The 24,441-nt window shown below is 43.7% G+C and overlaps 2 protein-coding genes across 4 annotated transcripts; one reads left to right on the top strand and one right to left on the bottom strand.

The window, feature by feature from the left end:
* Window positions 1-608: 608 nt before the first annotated feature.
* On the top strand, window positions 609-11,846 carry golm1 (golgi membrane protein 1). Of its 2 annotated transcripts, none has more exons than XM_084176547.1 (11): window positions 609-846; window positions 5,906-6,040; window positions 6,538-6,714; window positions 7,558-7,612; window positions 7,740-7,842; window positions 7,968-8,085; window positions 9,469-9,667; window positions 9,923-10,102; window positions 10,343-10,471; window positions 10,877-10,987; window positions 11,101-11,846. In XM_084176547.1, exons 2-10 carry the CDS (start codon window positions 5,912-5,914, stop codon window positions 10,984-10,986), a joined length of 1,200 nt encoding a protein of 399 aa, XP_084032673.1. In that variant the 5' UTR covers window positions 609-846; window positions 5,906-5,911; the 3' UTR covers window position 10,987; window positions 11,101-11,846. The 2 variants fall into 2 exon arrangements, with proteins under 2 accessions (XP_084032673.1, XP_084032674.1); XM_084176548.1 differs by having other exon boundaries at window positions 11,047-11,846.
* Window positions 11,774-23,281, bottom strand: naa35 (N-alpha-acetyltransferase 35, NatC auxiliary subunit). Of its 2 annotated transcripts, none has more exons than XM_084176545.1 (23): window positions 23,234-23,281; window positions 22,092-22,220; window positions 21,537-21,570; window positions 21,238-21,355; window positions 20,970-21,044; window positions 20,720-20,887; window positions 19,026-19,092; window positions 18,859-18,902; window positions 18,504-18,554; window positions 16,878-16,961; window positions 16,548-16,662; window positions 16,220-16,398; window positions 14,604-14,663; window positions 14,416-14,522; window positions 14,101-14,167; window positions 13,729-13,827; window positions 13,429-13,607; window positions 13,147-13,292; window positions 12,972-13,039; window positions 12,758-12,898; window positions 12,466-12,588; window positions 12,287-12,367; window positions 11,774-12,186 (listed from the first exon to the last, which is right to left on the bottom strand). In XM_084176545.1, the coding sequence occupies exons 2-23, from the start codon at window positions 22,210-22,212 to the stop codon at window positions 12,127-12,129; spliced, it is 2,187 nt and encodes a 728-aa protein (XP_084032671.1). In that variant the 5' UTR covers window positions 22,213-22,220; window positions 23,234-23,281; the 3' UTR covers window positions 11,774-12,126. The 2 variants fall into 2 exon arrangements, with proteins under 2 accessions (XP_084032671.1, XP_084032672.1); XM_084176546.1 differs by having other exon boundaries at window positions 21,238-21,352.
* Between the last annotated feature and the right edge of the window lie 1,160 nt (window positions 23,282-24,441).

Genomic DNA, 24,441 nt, shown 5'->3' with positions numbered 1-24,441 from the left:
ATTGAGCACTTTTTCCACCACTGTACTTAAGTAAATTTAAAACCACATACTTTTAGACTTTTACTGAAGTAGTATTTTATTGAGTGACTTTTACTTTATTCATTTTCTATCCATGTATCTTTACTTTTAATCAAGTATGACAATTGGGTACTTTTTCGCACTACTGCTATCCAGGCATTGTAAGATCTGGCATGCTTCAGGCCATCAGCAATGTCTGAGCAGGGGAACACGACCTATTTCTATGGTTTAGAGCAGTAGAGTGAAAAGGGCGTCTCTGATTAGAGGGGTAGAATGAAAACCAGAAGTGTAGTTCTCCTCAGAATTTGTGGGAGGAAAGGTAAATATGTTTTAAAGTCACATTAGAACAAGTGCATGATTGTACTAAAGGTGCAGTTGATAAAGTATGTCCTTTCAATTTGGCATCCATGCCATTTTCTTGTTTTGTTTGTCTCCAACGTTGGTGCTTGTATACAAATTCCATGGGACTACTACTTGCAGAGAAGGGCTGATCGTGCTACCAAAGGTGGCTGCCTGCTACTTTTTGCAGGATCTTTGGTACGTACCAACTCTGACGTTACCCCATTTAAGTAGATTATGGACGTCCTAAGGATATTGAATAGCACTAACCTTTGTTGCAGTGTTGGCATCGTTTGACTCCACTTCCGCGTTTTCAAGCAGGCCAGCTGAAAGTCACAGCTTCCTCCCGACGACAATGGAAATCAGATTGCTACTGTCCTGAATATTAATTGAACTAGCTATGTAAAGAGTCTGGAAGCTAGCTCATTAAGAGGACGGACAATTCACTGTCAAAACATATCCTTGCTTGAACAGTGAAGCAGCTTCCAGGTAAGATTTGGCATCACCTAGCTAGCCTAAACTGTTTTTAGCTAGCATAGCGGTTGGCTACATGAATCGGAGGCACATAGTCATTTATCAGAGGCAGACTCAGATGTTGATGTCCTGAGATTTGCTCTGTGTAACCCTCACATTTCAGAATACACTTCACTGATTCAAAATATCATCGTTAGCTAGCTAAAGTTGTAACCATATCCAGATATAATAATGTAGCTATAGCTAGCTAGCTACTAACGTCGTTAACTAGGCTACATCATGCTAAGTGCTAACTAATGTTTGCTGTTTTAGCCACAACTAGTTAGGTAACTAATTTGTCTGTCCTGCCAACTATTCAAAAATGGGCTTGTTAATCATGTCTGACCAGTGTTTATAATTACTTTAAACAAATCAGATTAATCTGACCTAACTAGCGACCAATAAATTAGGCCACACAATAACCCAAATATCGTTGAGTTTAATCAGCTATTGCTAGGCGCTTAGCCTCGTACGAACCATCCTGATCTTGCGGATACCGTGACTAGAAACATAATGTAAGCTCGCGAGTTCAGGATGGTTCGTACGCTGTTTGGCTAGCTGAGCTGGTTGGTTTACTGTCCTTGTAGTATGTACACTGAACCAAAATATAAACGCAACAATTTCAAAGATTTTACTGAGTTACAGTTAATATAAATCCCATAGGGCGGCGTACAATTGGCCCAGCGTCGTCCGGGTTTGGCCGGTGTAGGCCGTCATTGTAAATAAGAATTTGTTCTTAACCGACTTGCCTAGTTAAATAAAGGTAAAATATTTAAAAAAATAAGGAAATCGGTCCAATTTAAATAATTTCATTAGCCCCTAATCTATGGATTTCACATGACTGGGAATACAGATATGCATCTGTTGGTCACAGATACCTTAAAAATAAAATAAAAACTAGGGGAGTGGATCGGAAAACCAGTCAGTATCTGGTGTGACCACTATTTGCCTCATGCAGCGCGACACATCTCCTTCGCATAGAGTTGATCAGGCTGTTGATTGTGGCCTGGGAAACGTTGTTCCACTCCTCTTCAATAGCTGTCTGAAGTGGCTGGATATTGGTGGGAACTGGAACACACTGTCGATCCAGAGCATCCCAAACATGCTCAATGGGTGACACATCTGGTGTGTATGCAGGCCATGGAAGAACTGGGACATTTTCAGATTCCAGGAAGTGTGTACAGATCCTTGCGACATGGGGCTGTGCATTATCATGCTGAAACATGAGGTGATGGCGGCGGATGAATGGCACGACAATGGGCCTCAGGATCTCTTCACGGTATCTCTGTGCATTCAAATTGCCATCGATAAAATGCAATTGTGTTCATTGTCCGTAGCTCATGGCTGCCCTACCATAACCCCACCGCCACTATGGGGCACTCTGTTCACAAGGTTGACATCAGCAACCTGCTCGCCCATACGACCCCAGAGTCTGCCATCTGCCCGGCACAGTTGAAACCAGGATTCATATGTGAAGAGCACACTTCTACAGTGTGACAGTGGCCATCGAAGGTGAACATTTGCCCACTGAAGTCGGTTAGAACGCCGGACTGCAGTCAGGTCAAGACCCTGGTGAGGACGACGAGCATGCAGATGAGCTTCCCTGAGATGGTTTCAGAAATTCTTCTGTTGTGCAAACCCAAAGTTTCATCAGCTGTCTGGGTGGCTGGTCTCAGACGATCCTGCAGGTGAAGAAGCCAGATGTGGAGGTCCTGGGCTGGCGTGGTTACACGTGGTCTGCAGTTGAGGCCGGTTGGACATACTGCCAAATTCTCTAAAATGACGTAGAAATTAACATTCAATTCTCTGGCAACAGCTCTGGTGGACATTCCTGCAGTCAGTGTGCCAATTGCACGCTCCCTCAACTTGAGACATCTGTGGCATTGTGTGACAAAACTGCACATTTTAGTGGCCTTTTATTGTCCCCAGCACAAGGTGCACCTGTGTAATGATCATGCTGTTTAATCAGCCTTTTGATATGCCTCAGCTGTCAGTTGGATTGATTATCTTGGTAAAGGAGAAATGCTGACTAACAGTGATGTAAACAAATTTGTGCACAGTTTGAGAGAAATACGCTTTTTGTGCGTATGGAACATTTCTGGAATTGTTTATTTCAGCTTGTGTTGTGTTTATATTTTTGTTCAGTATGGGGAAGTGGCTTATTTCTCCTGACATTACTGTGACTTGAGCATGCCCCATTAGCAGTATTGCTAGCTAGCTAATCGGATAGCTATCATTACCTACATAGATATGGTTTGACAGAGGTAGGTAATTTGTTAATCATGAAGCATGACTCATGAGTTGCATGCTCTTCCAGTTGAGTTGTTTTCATGCAAGTAAGGTTATTTAGTCTCATCTCTTGTCTTGCATTATCAGGTCCCTAATAGTCCCGGATACTAACAAGTGATATTGACAATAAAGCTGTTCCTGTACCAGTTATTTGCATTGACTAACTTGAGGAGAGGCAGACGCACAATACACTTACAGACAAACGTTTTAAAATACCTACTCATTCAAGGGTTTTTCTTGATTTTTACTATTTTCTACATTGTAGAATAATAGTGAAGACATCAACTATGAAATAACACATGTAGGAACCAAAAAACTGTTAAACAAATCAAAATATATTTGAGATTCTTCAAATAGCCACTCTTTGCCTTCATGACAGCTTTGCACACTCTTGGCATTCTCTCAACCAGCTTCATGAGGTAGTCACCTGGAATGCATTTCAATTAACAGGTGTACCTTTTTAAAAGTTAATTTGTGGAATTTATTTCCTTAATGCGTTTGAGCCAATCAGTTGTGTTGTGACAAGGTAGGGGGGAAATACAGAAGATAGCCCTATTTGGTAAAAGACCAAGTCCATATTATGGCAAGAACAGCTCAAATAAGCAAAGAGAAATGACAGTCCATCATTACTTTAAGACATGAAGGTCAGTAAATACGGAAAATGTCAAGAACTTTGAAAGTTTCTTCAAGTGCAGTTGCAAAAACCATCAAGAGCTATGATGAAACTGGCTCTCATGAGGACCGCCACAGGAATGGAATACCCAGAGTTACCTCTGCTGCAGAGAATATGTTCATTAGAGTTACCAGCCTCAAATTGCAGCCAAAATATATGCTTCACAGAGTTCAAGTAACAGACACATCTCAACATCAACTGTTCAGAGGGGACTGTGTGAATCAGGCCTTCATGGTCGAATTTCTGCAAAGAAACCACTACTAAAGGACACCAATAAGAAGAAGAGACTTGCTTGGGCCAAGAAACATGAGCAATGGACATTAGACTGGTGGAAATCTGTCCTTTGGTCTGGAGTCCAAATTGGAGATTTTTGGTTCCAGTAAAGCATGGAGGAGGTGGTGTTATGGTGTGGGGGTGCTTTGCTGGTGACACTGTGTGATTTATTTAGAGTTCAAGGCACACTTAACCTGCATGGCTACTACAGCATTCTGCAGCGATACGCCATCCCATCTGGTTTGGGCTTAGTGGGACTATCATTTGTTTTTCAACAGGACAATGACCCAACACACCTCCAGGCTGTGTAAGGGCTATTTTACCAAGAAGGAGAGTGATGGAGTGCTGCATCAGATGACCTGGTGATATGATGATTTGTGATACAATATTCATTAATGTACTGTATGTGCAACTCATAAGCTGTATGTGGAGAGGATAAGGACACACCATGTGTTAGTGGTATCACGAGGGTCAGTGTGTCAAGATAGATTGGGGGCCACTGGTGCTAATCTTAGGATTGGTGCATGATAGAACGGCCTGGCTAGGGTGCCAGATGACACCAAGGAGAGGAATGATATGTAGGAAGTGAGTGGCAGCTAGTAATAGTTATCAACTGGGTACGATAAAAGTAGGTTGGAAGGGCATTATATAAGTTGAAAGATGTGGTAAGGAAGTCAGTCATATGATAAGAGGCAAAGCACGTTCGTCTTATGATCCAGTACTGAAATAAATGTAAATCAAACTTCCAGCTGAGTGTCGACTGCTCTCTCTTACATCCTGAACTTCTCCATACCAGAACCTCATCATAACACCTGGCCTCCATAATCCTCCGACCTCAACCAAATTGAGATGGTTTGGGATGAGTCGGACTGCAGAGTGAATGAAAAGCAGCCAACAAGTGCTCAGGATACGTGGGAACTCCTTCAAGACAGTTGGAAAAGCATTCCAGGTGAAGCTGGTTGAGAGAATGCCAAGAGTGTGCAAAGCTGTCATCAAGGCAAAGGGTGGTTACTTTGAAGAATCTCAACTATAAAATATATTTGGATTTGTTTAACACTTTTTTTTGTTCTTTTTTTTTGGTTACTACATGATTCCATATGTGTTATTTCATAGTTTTTATGTCTTCACTATTATCCTACAATGTAAAAAATAAAGGAAAAACCCTTGAATGAGTTGGGTCTAAAACATTTGACTGGTAGTGTACAGTACACACCTTAGCACAACACAGCTAATGTATTGGGTTCGATAAAATAATGTATGTGCTAACTGTAAGTCGCTCTGGATAAGAGCGTCTGCTAAATGACTAAAATGTAAATGTATTAAAGGTCTATCCAAACCCATTTCACACCCAACCCAGTTTCACAGCACACCCACAAATGACTGTAGACTCACAGACTTAAAGGGATACTTCAGGATTTTGGCAATGAAGCCACTTAACTACTTTCCCAGAGTCAGATTAACTCCTGGATACCATTTTTATGTCTCTGCATCCAGTATGAAGGAAGTCAGGTAGTTTCGCAAGCCAATGCTAACTAGTGTTAGCGCAATGACTGCTAGCTGTTACCATACACTTTGTCATTGGGCTAACGTTAGTTAACAACTTCCTTCAAACTGCACGCAGAGACATCCACGAGTTCATCTGACTCTGGGGAAGTAGATAATGGGCTTCATTGCCAAAATCCTGAAGTATCCCTTTAACTCTTTCACTGAACTGCATGATAGATTTTACACCCTGTGGTCACTAGGGTACAGTTTTTTTTAGGTGTTTAACCAATGTCTCTCGCTCTCTCTCGTCTTCAGGAGGCCATGGGGGGGTTGGGTAATGGTCGTCGAGGGGGGCGGACTCCTCCTCTTATGATTGGTGCTCTGATCGCTTGTGTCCTCGTCCTGGGTTTCAACTACTGGGTGTCGAACTCACGGAACTTGGAGTTACAGGTGTGTGTTTCGATCTTTAATCAAATATATTTATAACTAACCCAAGATTGTTAATCTGTGTCGTTTACAGTGGAAGCAAATGAAACAGAACAAGCAAGGAGCTGGGCAAAACCAAGCATGAGCTAGTGAGATCCGTGTTGTGTTGTAGCATATACAGTATTTGCATATTTCCGTTAGGGAACGCCGCCTCTGAAGTGCGTGTGTGCATAAACTAATCCCAGGGTTACAGTTTGTGTTTTTGAAGAGGATTGGAAACAAGGCCGAGCCAGATGGAGCAGTTGTATGGAGAAAGGCAAGCTGTTTAGAGTAATGAATGTAGAAAGTAAGCTGAAGTATGTGACTAGGAAAAGGGCCATGTCACAGAGGGCAGAATGAGTAAGTTATTTTTGTATGCCATTTGAAGTGTTTAAAGAACAGGGTTTGATTCTCCAAGCCTTTGTTTTGAATGATGCTACTCTGACCCTGTGACACCATGTGTGTGCTGTGGTGGCGGGCAGACAAAGCTGTACGAGTTGGAAGCGCAGATGCGTCGGGCGGCGTCGGAGCGTGGCGCAGTGGAGGTGAAGAAGAACGAGTTCCAGGAAGAGATTCAGCGGCTGAAAGAGGAGAGCAGCCGCATGCAGAGCCTGAACAAGAGGCTGGAGGGAGTCCACAACACCTGTAGCCAGGAAAAGGTAGTTTACTGTACTGGAGTGTACTCACCTGGGAACCAGCACACACCTGAGCACTGCATCATAGATGGACGCATAATACACACCTGGGCACAACACCACTTCTAACGTGCACACACAAAATAGTTCATCAACACACACATTACAACCCTGAGGACAACGCAATCATGTAAAGTGTGATCAACACATTTGTATATTCTAAACATCATTGAATCAGTGCTAGGGATTTTTCTGCCATTGAAATCCTTGGGCGGGCCGCCTAAATCCAAACTATAATATATATTTCAGGATGGAAATGGAAAACGCTTTCAGTGTAAACTTAAATGAAGTTAGACAGGGAGAATAGAAAATTCCAAAAACAAGGAATTTAGCAGTGTTGATATGTTTGAGCAAAAGAACACAGCATTAACCACGGTCAAATATGTTCTCCCAGCTCCATGGTAAGATGCATACAATTGCAGGAAATTCACTTTGTAGTTTTGAACATTTCTCTCAGCTCCATGTAGAATTGCAGGAAATTGGCTTAATAATGTAAAAAACACAAAACTACACTGCCAGGATGGGGGCCTCTAAACGTAATCTTGAGAGTACTATCAGTTTCTCTGTGATCAAGGGTTGTACTGAGTTGACCATACTGAATACGTCACCTTGCTGGTAGCCTGTCTTGAGTTTCCCTCCCTCAGATAGGTTCCTTCATCTGTGGGTCCTATTGTTTACTGAGTGTGTGAATTCCCAGCAAAGGTGTGATACCATGGCAGCATGGAAAGGGAATTGTGACCATCTGTTGAGCACCTACTGGGTACACACACAGATCAAGTAAAAACAAGTAATGTCTGTTTCCTTTAGGCAAGCCAGCAGATAAATATATCCTCCAGTACCAAAACAATACAGGACCTGAAAAGTAAGATGGCTGTCTCTTTTCTGTCTTCAGTGTTGTGAAATCTCACTCCAATATCCACCAGTGTTTATCAGCCTTTTTTACCCCCTAGTCAGGACTTAATACTACCTGTGAATGTGTCTCTCTGCAGGTCAGTTAAATGTGCTAAATGAAGACCTGGGTAAAGTTCAGAAAGAGTTCCAGAGTTGCCAAGGCAATCTGAACACCCTGAACAAAAAACTCACCTATGACATGTAAGGCCCTCTACTATACACAGTCCAGCCATTTATGGAGGGTGTATGACAGACAATCATGTATCACTCTTTTAGGGTCTGTTATGTGACCTTAACGTGCAGGTAATAACGTGTGTTGTGTATAGGACTCAGTGTAACACTCAGATACTAGCACAGAGGGAGGACTGTGCTGAAAAGGTGGCTGCAGCCAAGCAGGAAGTTCAAAAGAAACTGGAGATGAAGAACCCAGCAGTCTCCTCCCAGGTAAACCAGTAACCATGTTCAACGCTCACATCGTAGACCAGGGATCATTAACTAGATTTAGCTGTGGGACGATGTTTTTCCTGAGCGAAGGGTCGGGGGGCCGGAACATTTGTAGACTGCAAATTGACCGCAAGAAGCCCAGACAGGTATGACAAAAATATATATAATTTCACCCCTTGCTTACATTTGTATACAATCACGTGTATCTATTTATGCGTGGGAATACTTGAACAGATTTCCAAAATAAAAATTACTTTGATCTATAATATAGAATGTTTTGCTCTACTTGGGGAGCCAAAGAAAGCCATTTGGCACGCGGGCCGCCAGTTGGGGAACCCTGTCGTAGACCTTACCTATCCCCCATTAACTGGCTCACTCATTAAGTACATCCAGGGATTTGACTCACAACATTACCCAACATGACCCTGAACAGTGGCTGCCTGGCAATAGTCCCAACACAATTTCCATAATCCGACGTACTGAGTTCAGTTCACCATTGTATCTATCTATCCAGAACTGTTAAAATACCCTGAACATTGAAGAACCCAGCAGTTGGTTATACCTGGAGTACTTCTCCTGTCTTATCCAGTGTCCTGTGTGAATTTAAGTATGCTCTCTCTAATTCTCTCGTTCTCTCTTTCTCTCTGAGAACCTGAGCCCTAGGACCATACGTCAGGACTACCGGGCATGATGACACCTTGCTGTCCCCAGTCCGCCTGGCCTTGCTGCTATTCCAGTTTCAACTGTTCTGCCTGCGGCTACGAAACCCCTACCTGTCCCAGACCTGCTGTTTTCAACTCTTAATGATCGGCTATGAAAAGCCAACTGAGAGACCTGAGCCCTAGGACCATACGTCGGGACTACCGGCCGTGGTGACTCCTTGCTGTCCCCAGTCCGCCTGGCCTTGCTGCTATTCCAGTTTCAACTGTTCTGCCTGCGGTTATGGAACCCCTACCTGTCCCAGACCTGCTGTTTTCAACTCTTAATGATCGGCTATGAAAAGCCAACTGAGATTTATTCCTGATTATTATTTGACCATGCTTGTCACTTATGAACATTTTTGAACATCTTGGCATGGTTCTGTTATAATCTCCACCCGGCACAGCCAGAAGAGGACTGGCCACCCCTCATAGCCTGGTTCCTCTCTAGGTTTCTTCCTAGGTTTTCGCCTTTCTAGGGAGTTTTTCCTAGCCACTGTGCTTCTACACCTGCATTACTAGCTGTTTGGGGTTTTAGGCTGGGTTTCTGTACAGCACTTCGAGATATTAGCTGATGTAAGAAGGGCTATATAAAATAAAATTGATTGAAAATTGATTGAACATCAAACAATATAGCTTGGCTGACCAGTCTGAATTTTATAACTTTTTTTTTTTTTTTCTGCAGACAAATGCAGCTTCCACACAGAAAATTGGCTCCACTGAGGTGGGCGTGTCAGATAAAGAGGGGCCTGGGAAGGCAGGACTGGACGACACGAAGACTACTCCTGTCCACGGCCACGCCCCTGAACCATCAGTGGCCAAAGGTCCTGCAGCGGACCTCAAAGCCTCAGAGCTGGAGACCAATGAGATCGCAGTAGACAAAGGTACAAGACAAGATGGCTGCTCCTCTCATTCAAAGGGTGGCAGGATCTGGGCCAATAAGACAATTTCATACCAGCTCTCCCACTTTCTTATCAACTCATCTTTGACATGACATTACATACACACCATACCATTATACCACAGTCATATTCACCATTACCCCTTAGGGAAGTACAACACGTCTTGAATTTAATTAGTAGTTTTAGCATCAGATGTGTATATTGTCTGATGCTAACTGGATGCTGCTCTTTGTCTAGCTCTCGACGCTCCTGCACTATCCCCGCAAGAGTCCTTGCCCTCCACTGATGCTAATGGGGACCAACCAGGGCCTGTAGAGGAGGCCGAGGGGGCTAGTAAGCCCCAGAAAAATAACCTGACGACTGAGGACACGGAGCTGGAGGTGATGGACACACACGGAGGAGAGCTTCAGATAGAGGGTACGACTCGCACAGCCTCAACCCTGCACCCACCATCTCAGAAACTGTACAACCTCCTCCATACCAGATGTCCAGGGAGGACAAGCCAGTTTGCCCTGCCATAATTATAAAATATTATACATTGTGTGAAAGTATCTAAAATGGGAAATAGTGAAACATAGCATAGGCAAGGTTTTTGCCTTTACAGAGTCAAAGATGTGAGAAATGGAAACGGACGCCAATCTTCTTTTTCCCCTCCAGATGCTGACCCTGGTGCTGATGACATTCAGCTTAGCCAGTGGAAGGAAGAGGAGGCTCCTATTGGTCAGGAGAAGGTGGAGGATCCTGAGGAGGACCCGGACAAACGGAACCAGATGGCTGAGAACATAGGTGGGTCACACTCCTACAGTGGGTCTGTGTGTGTGTGTGTGAAGGTTAATGTATAGTAGAGATGGGGGGTCTATGGACAAAAATCCATATTGTGATAAATTGCCTGAATTGATGTGATAATGATAATTAGAACGATAAGTTTAACATTCATGTACACAACAGGTTTAAAATATCCGTTAAACTACTACTTTGATGGTTGTAGCCATCAATTGTCCCATTAACACTCACCCATATTATCAAATGTATTTAATTTCAAACTTCACATTTCTCTAGTATAGACTACTGATCGTAATGAACGATGTCAGCAAAATGCCTGCAATAAGTGATCGGTATGGTCGGTTTTAATATTCGGTTTATTGTCCCATCTCTAATGTATAGTAATGATGCTAATATGTTCACTCGTAGATAAGGAGGCTGAACGGGAAATGCAGGAGGAGCTGGCGGACTACAACGGAGACGATGAGAATGAGGGAGAGTTTGAGGCTGACAAACAGGCAGAGCTAGCTCAGTTCTGAGGTAACACACACACACAGTCTGTTTTAGTGATATAATTATCTAATGTTTGGTCTTGTTAGGTGGTTGGAGAAAGATGGGAGCTAAGACCCTCCTCCTTTCACAATCCACTACAGAACCAGGAAGGGACTGCAGCTCCTCAACAGAACTGTTGTCAAGACTACCGTCTGTGCAAAACACTCTTCAGCTCTTCCAGTGAAAGCATCTCACAGTTTGCCTTAATATACTCAAGTCTTCTGCAGTGAATGTATATTTTGTCGGGAAAACAGACTTTGGATCTCAGAACTGCTATAACCATGAAGGAAGTGTGTGAAATGATAGTTTGTGTGATAACAACCCAGATCATGCTGTTAGAGAAATGTACTCCGATTACTCATCTAATCAGCGATTGTGATTCACTCTTTAGTCTTGATAGTGACGTAATGTGCAGTTAGTTACATTTAGCATCTCTTACCGTAGTTTCATAAACCAATAGAAAATGAGTTATGTCATGCTGTGTGACAATGTGAACTTGGACACTTGAATAAGGTTTTTGTTTTATCATTTGAAATTCAACCCTGCATAGTCAAAACTTTTGTAACTTGTTGGTAAAAGTGGCCTCTGTGCATCCTTGGTGTACCAGGCAGACCCACTACTGTAAATGTTTCAGATACAAATGTTTTTTTTATATAGCAGACTCAAATGGAAATGATGGTTATTGAGAACATTTAGCATGTGGATAGGTTTGATTTTATGCAATGGACACTTCTTCTATTATTTAGATTGTTACAATGGATGTGTTGCTTACTGAACTGTTAAATAATCTGATTTTATTGAGGAAATGTAGGACAGAAGGATGACAAAATAAATCATTTTAATACCATAGACAAGTTTGTTTTTGGTATTGTGAAGGCTGTAGTTATTCTGTCCTTTGGGATGTCTGGTATTTGTAGTCCTTTGTGGGTCAGGACCAAAATGACAATTGGGTAAAGGATGATCTTGTCCTGGTCAACCCACTTCAGACACTGTCTCCCTCTGTCCTATCATAGCGACCACAATTACACAGATGGAAAAAGTTGGTCTCCGTTCAGGTGTACAAGTCACACATGGGTCAGGGAGATGGGTACTGGGTTTGAGTTGTCATAGTAATGCAGGGCTCGGATTCAGATGATCTTGACCACAGGGAAGTACTTGTGAGCGGAGAAATCAAACTCCGGTAGTACCTAGAGATGGGGAGTACCATTGAATCACAATAATGCCCCAGAAATGTTTCAATTTCCAAATATTTTGTGGCATGTTTTGCTCCTGGCATTATGTTGTTACCTTTGTTTCCTTCTTGTGCCCGCCGGCAAGTAGCTTCATGACCACAATGTTGGGCTTGGCCACTTTTAGGATGCGATTCACCTGCAACAACCAGCAATGGAAATTAAAAAACGAAAACGTAGACCCACAAACTTAAGGCACAACCTCTGTTACTATTAGGGGTTAAAGGGCTTGCTGACCTCTGGGTCAGGGCTGGGGACGTTCTCCAGGATCAGTTTGGCCTGCTGGAAGTGTTTACTGGCCGCCATGTAGAGGTCAGCTGACTGGGGAGGAGGACTGTACTTCTTCAGATCAGACATCTCCTACAGCCGACATAAATCGAGAGGCACAGGTGACGTTAAAGGTAGTCTTTTTATTTCCGCTATAACATGTAGATTCTGTGCAGCATGTCTGCAATTTAAGTCAACCTGGAATGCACCACAGACGCATGCACACAATCATAGCTAGCGACGGTTGGTAACACTACTGTACCTTGAACTGGATGTAATGGACTGGCGGGGGAGTGACCACGCTGTTGAAGGGGGCAAAGCGATGCTCGTAGCGCACCTGCTCGCTGTCCAACTCAAACAGGGGCTTCCGTACCTTCCCGTCCATATCCAGAGCTATCATAGTCTGCACCAGAGACAGGAGTTCAGTGTTTCTGTAGTACACGTAACATGTTTAGGACAAGTCTGTGTACACTTACCTTGTACATGCCAGCACACATGTTTTGGTAGGCTTGGCTCATGGTGATTTCTCTGCTGAGGGGGCGAGCTGCCGGTGAAAACACATTCTTATTGAGGAGCGAGTTATGGATGGGGCGGCAGTGTAGTACCAGATGGATTAAATTCAATGTAAATAATGTATGATTTGATCCTGACCTCCTTGACCTTTCTTCTTCTTCTTGGTTTTCTTGCTGCTGCGTCCTTTCTGCTGCTCCTCCAGGAGGCGCTCCTCAGCCAACTGAGAGCTGTCCGCCCGACTCAGAGTGGACATGAGCCACGCATACAGGAACTCTGACAGATACCTACACACACACACACCTCAGTCAAGCATACCTCAATCAAGTGAACACCGAACATATTTTCTTACAGCACGCACACATCAGTCAAGTGTACACATGGAACACACTTTCTTACGGCACTTTGGAACACACTCCTCACCAGTAGATGTAGTAGTACTCGTGCATGCTGTAGAGTTCCAGCTCGAAGCCGCTGAGCAGGTACTGGATCATGATGCGCAGGTTGTGGTAGAGGATCCAGGTCCCCAGGCAGGCCAGGTGCTGTCTCTGGGGCTCCAGCTTCATCAGCAGGCTGTGCAGCGCCGCATCCACCTTCTCTGCCTGCAGGTGGCGTCCCCACACCGCATCAGTCAACCACAGGAGTACAGCAACATACAGTCGAGCGCGTCCACACACACATAAGATCATTTACATCACTAAACAGCAATGCATTCTCACTCACCTCATCCTGCAGTGTGGCAAACTCCTCCAGGATGTGGCCTAGTTTGTCTCTCTGCCGAGCGCGGTTGTGTCCGTGGATCTGGATGAGACTGCAAAAGGGCTGCAGGGAAACCGACCAGGGTTGTTTTAGTCCATTGTTTGAAAACAATATATATATATTTTTTTAAACAGCTTCAAATTATGTTTACAACTATCATGTTGATCTCAAGGACGGTCAGAGCCACAGCTTAATGTATGCATTTGAGTGGTTAAATGTACCTCAGCTTTATAGCTAACCAAGTGGAGGGGGTGCCATTTGGGCTGGACAAAAACGAATGAAGGATTGTGGCATTAATATAGAGAAGGTGTATTGGAACACAGCCAGGTGACTTACCCTCGAGCAGTGTGCGACAAAGGAGTCAATGTAGTCCTTGGCCTGGTGGTTATTATACAGGCAGCACCTGCAGAGGCACCGCAGGGAACAGTCAGTTCAAAAGACTGAGATAGAGCTTGAACTCTAATACCTCAGAAATGCATCCTTCCTTATTTCCTTGAGGTATTTGATAGGTGAAAGCAAGATTGCCACCATATTACAAATACCACTCAAACCAATTCAGATCTCTAATGACTTCTAGGAAGGAAGGATGCATTTCTAAAGCATTTGAAGGTAGGGCCATAGAAAGAAGCACTCCAATCTTCAATGACTTACTTGGAGGAGAGCACTGGTGGGCTGACGAAGTACCTCAGAGCATCTTTGATCATGTCCTGCATTGGTTGGGTCCCAAACACTTTCTTATTATCGATCAGGAACGTTGTCTAGAGACAGGGAGGGGATTCATCAGAACTGGACCAGAGAATTGTACAGATGCACCAATCATGAGGGAGAATGTTCCTTACCTGCAGCAGAGACCTGGAGAGGACGCAGGGGGACTGCTCACTGAACTCACAGAAAAAGTCCTGAAAGCAGAACATTAAAACGACATTACTACAACCTTTAACAAATGTTCGAACAACAGGTAGACCATTACAGAAGTATTGTCAGAATGTAATATTACAGTAATGTTGAAGTACAATAGTATTGTCAAAATTATTGTAGTATTTACAGATATACAGTGAGGGAAAAAACTATTTGATCCCCTGCTGATTTTGTACATTTGCCCACTGACAAAGAAATGATCAGTCTATAATTTTAATGGTAGGTTTATTTGAACAGTGAGAGACAGAATAACAACAACAAAATCCAGAAAAACACATGTCGAAAATGATATAAATTGATTTGCATTTTAATGAGGGAAATAAGTATTTGACCCCCTCTCAATCAGAAAGATTTCTGGCTACCAGGTGTCTTTTATACAGGTAACGAGCTGAGATTAGGAGCACACTCTTAAAGGGAGTGCTCCTAATCTCAGCTTGTTACCTGTATAAAAGACACCTGTCCACAGAAGCAATCAATCAATCAGATTCCAAACTCTCCACCATGGCCAAGACCAAAGAGCTCTCCAAGGATGTCAGGGACAAGATTGTAGACCTACACAAGGCTGGAATGGGCTACAAGACCATCGCCAAGCAGCTTGGTGAGAAGGTGACAACAGTTGGTGCGATTATTCGCAAATGGAAGAAACACAAAATAACTGTCAATCTCCCTCTGCCTGGGGCTCCATGCAAGATCTCACCTCGTGGAGTTGCAATGATCATGAGAACGGTGAGGAATCAGCCCAGAACTACATGAGAGGATCTTGTTAATGATCTCAAGGCAGCTGGGACCATAGTCACCAAGAAAACAATTGGTAACACACTACGCCGTGAAGGACTGAAATCCTGCAGCGCCCGCAAGGTCCCCCTGCTCAAGAAAGCTAAGGGGACAGAACAACTTCACCGCATAAAAGGGACGATGGACGGGGCCATGTACCGTCAAATCTTGGGTGAGAACCTCCTTCCCTCAGCGAGGGCATTGAAAATGGTTCGTGGATGGGTATTCCAGCATGACAATGACCCAAAACACACGGCCAAGGCAACAAAGGAGTGGCTTGAGAAGAAGCACATTAAGGTCATGGAGTGGCCTAGCCAGTCTCCAGACCTTAATCCCATTGTGGAGGGAGCTGAAGGTTCGAGTTGCCAAATGTCAGCCTCGAAACCTTAATGACTTGGAGAAGATCTGCAAAGAGGAGTGGGACAAAATCCCTCCTGAGATGTGTGCAAACCTGGTGGCCAACTACAAGAAACATCTGACCTCTGTGATTGCCAACAAGGGTTTTGCCACCAAGTAGTAAGTCATGTTTTGCAGAGGGGTCAAATACGTATTTCCCTCATTAAAATGCAAATCAATTTATAACATTTTTGACATGCGTTTTTCTGGATTTTTTTGTTGTTATTCTGTCTCTCACTGTTCAAATAAATCTACCATTAAAATTATAGACTGATCATGTCTTTGTCAGTGGGCAAACGTACAAAATCAGCAGGGGATCAAATACTTTTTCCCCCTCACTGTCGTTCAGCAAATGATTGGCCCGTACCAGAATTCCATGTAGGTTAGTTGTATTGATGACCTCGCACACGGTCTTAATGCGGTCGATGAGCTTGCTGAAGTAGTTGACCATCTCCTCCCTCTTGATGATCTTGGCGTAGCGGGGGAAGGTGGGGGGCAGCAGTCTCTGGTTCACCAGCGGTTCAAACCCCATCATGATCGGGTGATCTGGAACGCAGGGGCGAGGTCAGGGTTCAGAACTGTGAGTGGTTCACTTGCAGTCCAAGTTTTTCTACGTGAGTGAAGCATTCCCTCTTATGGTAGTGAGTGAGAAATTGGGCCTAGGTGCCATGGTGGAGTGTGTTTGTGGGTGTTACCTCCTTTAGTAGTATCGTTCTGGGACTGAATGCCATGTTCGATGCTGGAGCGGAGAGCTGGGAGGAGATCTGCCGCCTGCTGCATGAGTTTCTGAGCTTCACTCACTGAGCTGGTCTGACAGAGCCAACATGACATCACACGCTCAATCAAATAAATCAACCATTTATTCATTTTTTTGTAAAGCTAAGCTAAAAGTGTGTGGTGTGCTTCTACATCGGCACCGCTTCTGCATTGCTTGCAGTTTGGGGTTTTAGGCTGGGTTTCTGTATAAGCACTTTGACATCTGTTGACGTAAAAAGGGCTTTATAAATACATTTGATTTGAGTTACCTCTTTTTTCGTGAAGGCGATCAGTGCTGTCAGTAGAAGGCGTGTGAACTTGATCCGACTGAAAAGTGCCAAACACTGCTGATGCTGAGAAAGGAGGCAAGGAAACAGGTTAACACAGTCACGCACAGTGTCTCTCACACACACACTTGCAAACACACACTATACAGTGTGCAAAACATTAGGAACACCTGCTCTTTCCATGACATAGACTGACCAGGTGAATCCAGGTGAAAGCAATGATCCCTTATTGATGTCACCTGTTAAATCCACTTCAATCAGTGTAGATGAAGGGGAGGAGACAAGTTAAAGAAGGATTTTTAAGCCTTCAGACAATTGAGACATGGATTGCGTATGTGTGCCATTCAGAGGGTGAATGGGCGAGAAAAAATATTTAAGTGCCTTTGAACAGGTTATGGTAGTAGGTGCCAGGCGCACCGGTTTGAGTTTATCACAAACTACAACGCTGCTAGGTTTCCCGTGTGTATCAAGAATTGTCCACCACCCACAGGACATCCAGCCAACTTGACAACTGTGGGAAGCATTGATGTCAACAGGGCCAGCATCCCTGTGGAACGCTTTCGGCACCTTGTAGAGTCCATGCCCGGACTAATTGTTAATAATATTAGGAAGGTGTTCCTAATGTTTTGTACACTCAGTATTTTGTAGGCACTAGGGACACACAGATTTAGCCCTGTCGTAAAATGTTCATTCCGACCACCCAGAGACCTCTCCATTTTGGGGGATTTGTTATTTTTTTAACAGTTGCAAATTCCAGGCTTGTCTCACTGAAAGGCTGCCTCACTCCCACACTCTGGTGGACTGGGCAGGGCAGAAGGCAGAGGTAATAGATTTTGCTAATCCCAAATTGACCCCTACACTACAGCCTATGCACCCTGATAGAATTGGATGTAGAGATAAGGTTATAAGTTGTCCTCTGATAGAATAGGTGGGATTTTCACCATATTACGAACACCTATCAAATCCTCTTAGATCTCCACAAGAGCATAGGGCATAAGGTTTAGGGGTCGATTTGAGATTGGGCCATAGATGCGGTAAAGAGGTCAATGGAATGCAAACCGTGGGGGATAGAAGGAGGATGCCGGATTGGCAAACATTCAACAAATCTAACAAAGTGGATAGATATTTGTCAAATCCGTCATTATTGATGTTTTGCAATAGACCCACAATGTGGTTACTAAAGTCCTATTTGGCTGTTTTCGCTGCATAACATTTAGAAGTAGTTCCTTTTCAGGTTTAGAAGAAGTGACAGCTAAATGCGAAGTCCTGTTCGTATAAGCTGGTAGCATAGCTAACATACAGAAATCGGTGGTGGTAGTCAAAGTAGTTTTTAACTGCAATGCAGTTGATTGGTGTCGATGACATGAACATGTATTGGGGTTGACATCCATATAAGCATTATACTCAGATTTTTACCTCAACATAGTGTGAAATACACATATAAACAAGCCTAAATGTAGGCCCATTTTGCTGGGGGGGCAATGAGGAGATTCGGGATCTTTCCCCCATGCATTTTCATGGCATTTCCATTGTTTGGGTTGAGTTCCATTGACCTCTTCCATTGACTGGTTGGTATACTCATAGGGACAGAGTGACTGATAGTCTTACCTCCAACTCCACCTCTGGGTCCCGCTGCTCACCCTGGCGACTGCGTGTGCTCTACAGGAGATGAAGGGGAGAGAAAAAAAGAGGGTAATGACAGAGGGAAAAGAGAGAGAGGAAGAGGAGACAACGTATGACGGACGAGCTGTGGAGTTATGTAGGTGGTACAAAGAGTTGTATACAATAGCGGCCATCTCAGATAAGTAAGTATAAGAGACATTAATTCGTCACTCTGCCAGAGTCTAGTCGTGTTCAGTTGTTAGATGTATTCTCACCGGTTGTGAGGAGTTAAGAATTTAGACCTTGATATGAGGGAGAGTTCAGGTGTTAGTGGATGGTGAAGACAGTAGTATGCATGTACCTTAACTCTCCTCTGTAACTCTTCCTCCACATCCTTTAGCATACCTGTTGGTGCCATTGACATATATAAAGTTAACTTGGCACACACACAGCACTACATTATTATTTTATACCTGCAATGCCAAACATGGAACACAACACCGACTTAAGCCATCACATGAACATCACCTGTAACCCGCAGGTCTGTCACATTGTTGGCCATCTTGAAGCCGTACGTCATGGCCTGGAAATCTTCCTAGAGACAGGACATAGAACAGGATCTTAAATATTACTCCTTGAACTAAACTATGTGTTGTTTCAGATCAGAAGACCTAGGAGGAACAGTGGGACATACAGTGCATTCGCAAAGTATTCAGACCCCTTGATTTTTTCAACATTTTGTTACGTTACAGCCTTATTCTAAAATTGATTAAATAAAAATACCCCATAATGACAAAGAGAAAGGTTATTAGATATTTTTGCAAAAAATAAATAAATAAATACATAAATACCTTATTTACATAAGTATTCAGACCCTTTGCTATGAGACTCGAAATTGAGCTCTGGTGCATCCTGTTTCCATTGACCATCCTTGAGATGTTTCTACAACTTGATTGGAGTCCACCTGTGGTAAATTCAACTGATTGGACATGATTTGGAAAGGCACACACCTGTCTATATAAGGTCCCACACTTGACAGTGCATGTCAGAGCAAAAACCAAGCCATGAGGTCGAAGGAAATGTCCGTAGAGGTCAGAGACAGGATTGTGTCGAGGCACAGATCTGGGGAAGGGTACCAAAACATTTCTTCAGCATTGAAGGTCCCCAAGAACACAGTAGCCGCCATCATTCTTAAAAGGAAGAAGTTTGGAACCTTCAAGATTCTTCCTAGCGCTGGCCACCCGGACAAACTGAGCAATCGGGGGAGAAGGGCCTTGGTTAGGGAGGTGACCAAGAACCCAATGGTCACTCTGACAGAGCTCCAGAGTTCCTCTGTGGAGATGGGAGAACCTTCCAGAAGCACAACCATCTCTGCAGCACTCCACCAATCAGGCCTTTATGGTAGAGTGGCCAGACGGAAGCCACTCCTCAGTAAAAGGCACATGACAGCCCGCTTGGAGTTTGCCAAAAGGCACCTAAAGGATTCAGACCATAAGAAACAAGATGCTCTAGTCTGATGAAACCAAGTTTGAACTTTTTGACCTGAATGCCAAGCGTCACGTCTGGAGGAAACCTGGCACCATCCCTACAGTGAAGCATGGTGGTGGCAGTATCATGCTGTGGGCATGTTTTTCAGTGGCAGGGACTGGTAGACTAGTCAGGATCGAGGGAAAGATGAACGGAGCAGAGTACAGAGATCCTTGATGACAACCTGGGGCGAAGGTTCAGACTGGAGCGAAGGTTCACCTTCCAATAGGACAAGGCCCTAAGCACACAGCCAAGACAACGCAGGAGTGGCTTCGGGATAAGTCGCTGCCAAAGGTGCTTCAACAAAGTACTAGTAAAGGGTCTGAATACGTATGTAAATGTTATGTGTTTTGTTTTGCTAACATTTCTAAAAACGTGTTTTTGCGTTGTCATTATGGGGTATTGTGTGTAGATTGATGAGGGGAAAAAACAATTTAATCTATTTTAGAATAAGACTGTAACGTAACAAAATGTGGAAAAAGTCAAGGGGTCAGAATACTTTGCGAATGCACTGTAGGTTGACTGTGTCCCATAGACGGGACTATAGGAGGTATAGAGACAGTGTGTGTTACCCTGGTCCCAGATCTGTTGGTAGTGTCTTGCCAATTTCTTTGGCGTGACAGTGTGTGTGTGTGTGTGTGTGAGAGAGTGTGAATGTGTTCAGTGCAAAAGCCCAAAGAGACCAAATGGCTTACCTCCTCGAACACGGCGGCTTTGTTGACCTTCTCGCGGGCGATGTCGCATACCTTGAGGATGCCCAGAGTGAAGGCCTTGAGGGCGGGGTCCTCGATCAGGTCGGGGTTGTGGACGTACAGGCAGGTGAACACTGTCTGGGCTAGGGAGTGGCCCTCCAGCCAGGTGATCTACACATACACACAACTTAAACATACTTATTATGCATAGTTGGTTGATACAGTTTGGTATTGATAAGGCAATACAACTGACCAAGCAGCAGAAACAGGTGTCCATGATCCCAATCAGCTCAGGAAAACTGAGGTCCCTTACTCTGATGGCACCATCCTAGAGAGAGCAAGACAGGAGAGAGACAAAAAAACAGAAGAGAGAGCGAGCGACAGCGAGGGAAAGAAGGATATGAAAGCGAGGGGAGAGGAGGGGGAGAGTCTTTATGGACTATAATGCACCTACCTAAAGGTTAAACATAAGACCAACATTTTCATTTCACAGTCTGAATCTCCAGGAATCAGAGCCATACCTTGACTGCCTGTTCAAAGTTGAGGACTTTCCTGTTGACCTGGTTGCCAATCATCCCTGCGTCCATCTTGGGGTCCATCATCTCAATGGCAGACATAGCCTCGAACAGGCCAAACCTGCTGAAGACGGTGCCATTAGAAAGACCTAAAGCTGTGTGTGTGTGTTGTCTAGTGATAGATACCCAGTATGCATGTATGACGCAGACTGCAAGCACTTCAGTATTTCACTAAAACAACACATTTCAACTAATGGTCCATAGAACAAACAGTGTGTGAAACAAACAGAAACACTCATACTCACAACTTGTCATGGAGCAACTCCCCAAGGTTGAGCTCTGTAAATACAACACATGAGAAAACAAATGCAAAAGTACTCAGTCATCTGAACTATAGTGATAAAAGCCAGAGCAGTATATTTGTGTTACAGTAGTACAGTGTATAACACCCGTATGTATGAAGAGGTACACAGGAACTCATCCTCAAACAGGAGTTTGACTAAGGTGTGAATCCTAAGTTCCACTTAAGTTTAATTTTTACTTAGTCATGTGTTGATGTCAATGGGGTTCAGGTTGCATTTCAGACTGGTGGCGCCAAATTCCCACAGAGCTGAAAACACTGGGTCTACATTAGGAATGACTTTACTGTATTGGGCTTTCTTTTACTGGTTGTGCAGATTTACACTAATCTTTTGATGAGAAACCTCATTTACCAGGGAAGGCATTTCAGAACTGGTCAGCAAACAAATGAGAGGAGCAAGTATAAAAAAACCCTGAGACACAACTCACATCATCAGCACATCCTGAAAAACTGTTAACACATGTAAGAGAACACACAGACAGACACACACAGTTTTTACCTTTGCATGCCCCTTTAAATTCATGTGTAATGTCCACCCAGTTTGCATTGTTCCTCATCTTCTCTGGGACGCCCAGTCCCCATCCCCCATCGTCATCCTCTACTGATGACTTCATCACCATGGTTAATGCTGAAAGTAAAACCAGTAGATACATGACACACTTCTCTTCTGACTTCAGTGTGGATGTTCAATAAGGCATAACGTAAGCATAGCCCTTATTCCTGTGTCAAAGCAAATATGAATGCAACTATGAATGTATGACAGAGCTATATTTTGGATTGAGGCAGTCTATTTGAGACTTCCTTGATTCCAACTAATAGTACTCATAATTGAAGAGTAGCATGGTGTGAAAGAAATAGAACACTTAGTGTGTCACCCAATAGATTAAGATCAGACTCCTTTGAGGGATGAACATGCTGACGTGTAGAGCGACTAAGGAATTTGAGTTAATTCGTAAAATGGCCAGAAAACAGCTAGAATCCTTAACTGAAAAAATAACAAAGCGACCTCCCCGGTTTCGCAAAATCTAAGGGATGGGGGCTGGAGAAATGTAACCACTCTCAAATTCATAGAGCTATGGATTGAAGGACTGACCATCCATGATATAAAATGTATAATTGTACCCATGTGTTGAGGCTATACAGTGTTCGTTTACATTTACGTTATTTACAAACATCATTGGAGTAAAACAAGTTTATATTCTGGGTTCTGATGGGGTACAGCAGTTGAACTCTGTCACCGAGGGAGGATCCAAGGGGAACTCAGCAGGCTATCCTTTGTGCCAGTCTGAGCTGACTGTGAGGTCTGTGAAGGATTCATTCAATACGATAACTAGCTAACCGCCATTTGTAATGAGGCACTGAGTCTGCTGTCATTTCACTAGCTAGCCAGTGTTAATAGCTAGTTATGTTAAATATCTTTGCTAAGGTTCTTTGCTAGCTGGAGCATAATAAACCAGACGAGCTAGCTAATATTGACGATACTGTAGTTAGCTAGTTTGGTCTCTGCATCAACACAAATGTTGAATCATACATATCACACAACTGAAATATAATATACATTACGCAATTGCATAAAACATTTGGCATATTTGAGCGACATTTGGAGAGATCTTTGCGTTGTAAAATCACATAGCTACATACCTTGCTAACTGCTAGCGCTGGTAGATAGACGTCCGAGCCTGGGAAAAAGCGCAAATATGACGGTATTACATTGCACCTTGGGACATGCAGTCCCACAGAATAGCTAGCTATCGCAATAGCCAGCAGATCCGAACCCCCTTGCTTACAGCTGCACCAGGGTCAGACAGCATTCCTGTATATATTAAAGCTGCAACATGTAACTTTTGTGGTGACCCTACCAAATTCACATAGAAATGTGATATAACTAGCACAATTACAAACTGCCGTTAGCGCAATGACTGGAAGTCTATGGGTACCAGATACCCATAGACTTTGGGTACCAGATACCCATAGACTTCCAGTCATTGCGCTAACCCTAGTTAGCATTGGCTTGCAAAACTACCTCTAACATCCTTCATACTGGACACAGACATACAAATGGTATCCCCTAGTTCATCTGACTCTGGGGAAGTAGATAAATGGCATCATTGCCTAGTTTTTGCTTCTTATATTTTCGGTTTTGTACACCAGCTTCAAACAGCTGAAAATACAATATTTTTGGTTATTGAAAATATATTTCACAGCGATTTGTCACAAACTGAAATTAGGCAAACTATTAGAATTTTCGCAAACCAGGAAATGGCGGAGCGATTTTCGCATATTGCACCTTTAAGACACCCAGGAGCCGCTGCAAGATATGGCTCAAAAAACGTACCTACATTTACATTTTAGTCATTTAGCAGACGCTCTTATCCAGAGCGACTTACAGTTAGTGAATACATTTTTTTTATTTTTTTTATACTGGCCCCCCGTGGGAATCTAACCCACAACCCTGGCGTTGCAAACGCCATGCTCTATCAACTGAGCTACATCCCTGCCGGCCATTCCCTCCCCTACCCTGGACGACGCTGGGCCAATTGTGCGCCGCCCATGAGTCTCCCGGTCGCGGCCGGCGGCGACAGAGCCTGGATTCGAACCAGGATCTCTAGTGGCACAGTTAGCACTGCGATGCAGTGCCTTAGACCACTGCGCCACTCAGGAGTACCTCAGTCCAGGGAAGAGGGAAATGCGTTGTACTCCGAATTGTCCCATTATCCCAACTGTTACACCAAGAAGATTGAACAACTGCTAATTTTCTTGCAGTCCTTCAATCTTCTCAGTGTAACAGTTGGGATAATGGGACAATTCGGAGTACATTGCATTACTCATCCCTGGATTGAGGTAGGTTT

Source organism: Coregonus lavaretus (genome assembly GCF_964263955.1).
Source record: "Coregonus lavaretus genome assembly, chromosome: 14".
Lineage (NCBI taxonomy): Eukaryota > Metazoa > Chordata > Actinopteri > Salmoniformes > Salmonidae > Coregonus > Coregonus lavaretus.
Note: the sequence above shows the minus strand (reverse complement) of the source record. Positions and strands in the feature narration are given on the sequence as shown.

Bases quoted from the DNA above. Each gene is read 5' to 3' on its own strand.
- golm1 (XM_084176547.1), top strand. From the start codon at position 5,912: ATGGGGGGGTTGGGTAATGGTCGTCGAGGGGGGCGGACTCCTCCTCTT. The intron at 7,613-7,739 runs GTAAGATGGCTG...GTCTCTCTGCAG, and splicing joins AACAATACAGGACCTGAAAA to GTCAGTTAAATGTGCTAAAT. The intron at 10,472-10,876 runs GTGGGTCACACT...GTTCACTCGTAG, and splicing joins CCAGATGGCTGAGAACATAG to ATAAGGAGGCTGAACGGGAA.
- naa35 (XM_084176545.1), bottom strand. From the start codon at position 22,212: ATGGTGATGAAGTCATCAGTAGAGGATGACGATGGGGGATGGGGACTG. The intron at 18,903-19,025 runs GTGATGTTCATG...TGGCACCAACAG, and splicing joins GACAGACCTGCGGGTTACAG to GTATGCTAAAGGATGTGGAG. The intron at 12,187-12,286 runs GTAACAACATAA...CCCCATCTCTAG, and splicing joins GGCACAAGAAGGAAACAAAG to GTACTACCGGAGTTTGATTT.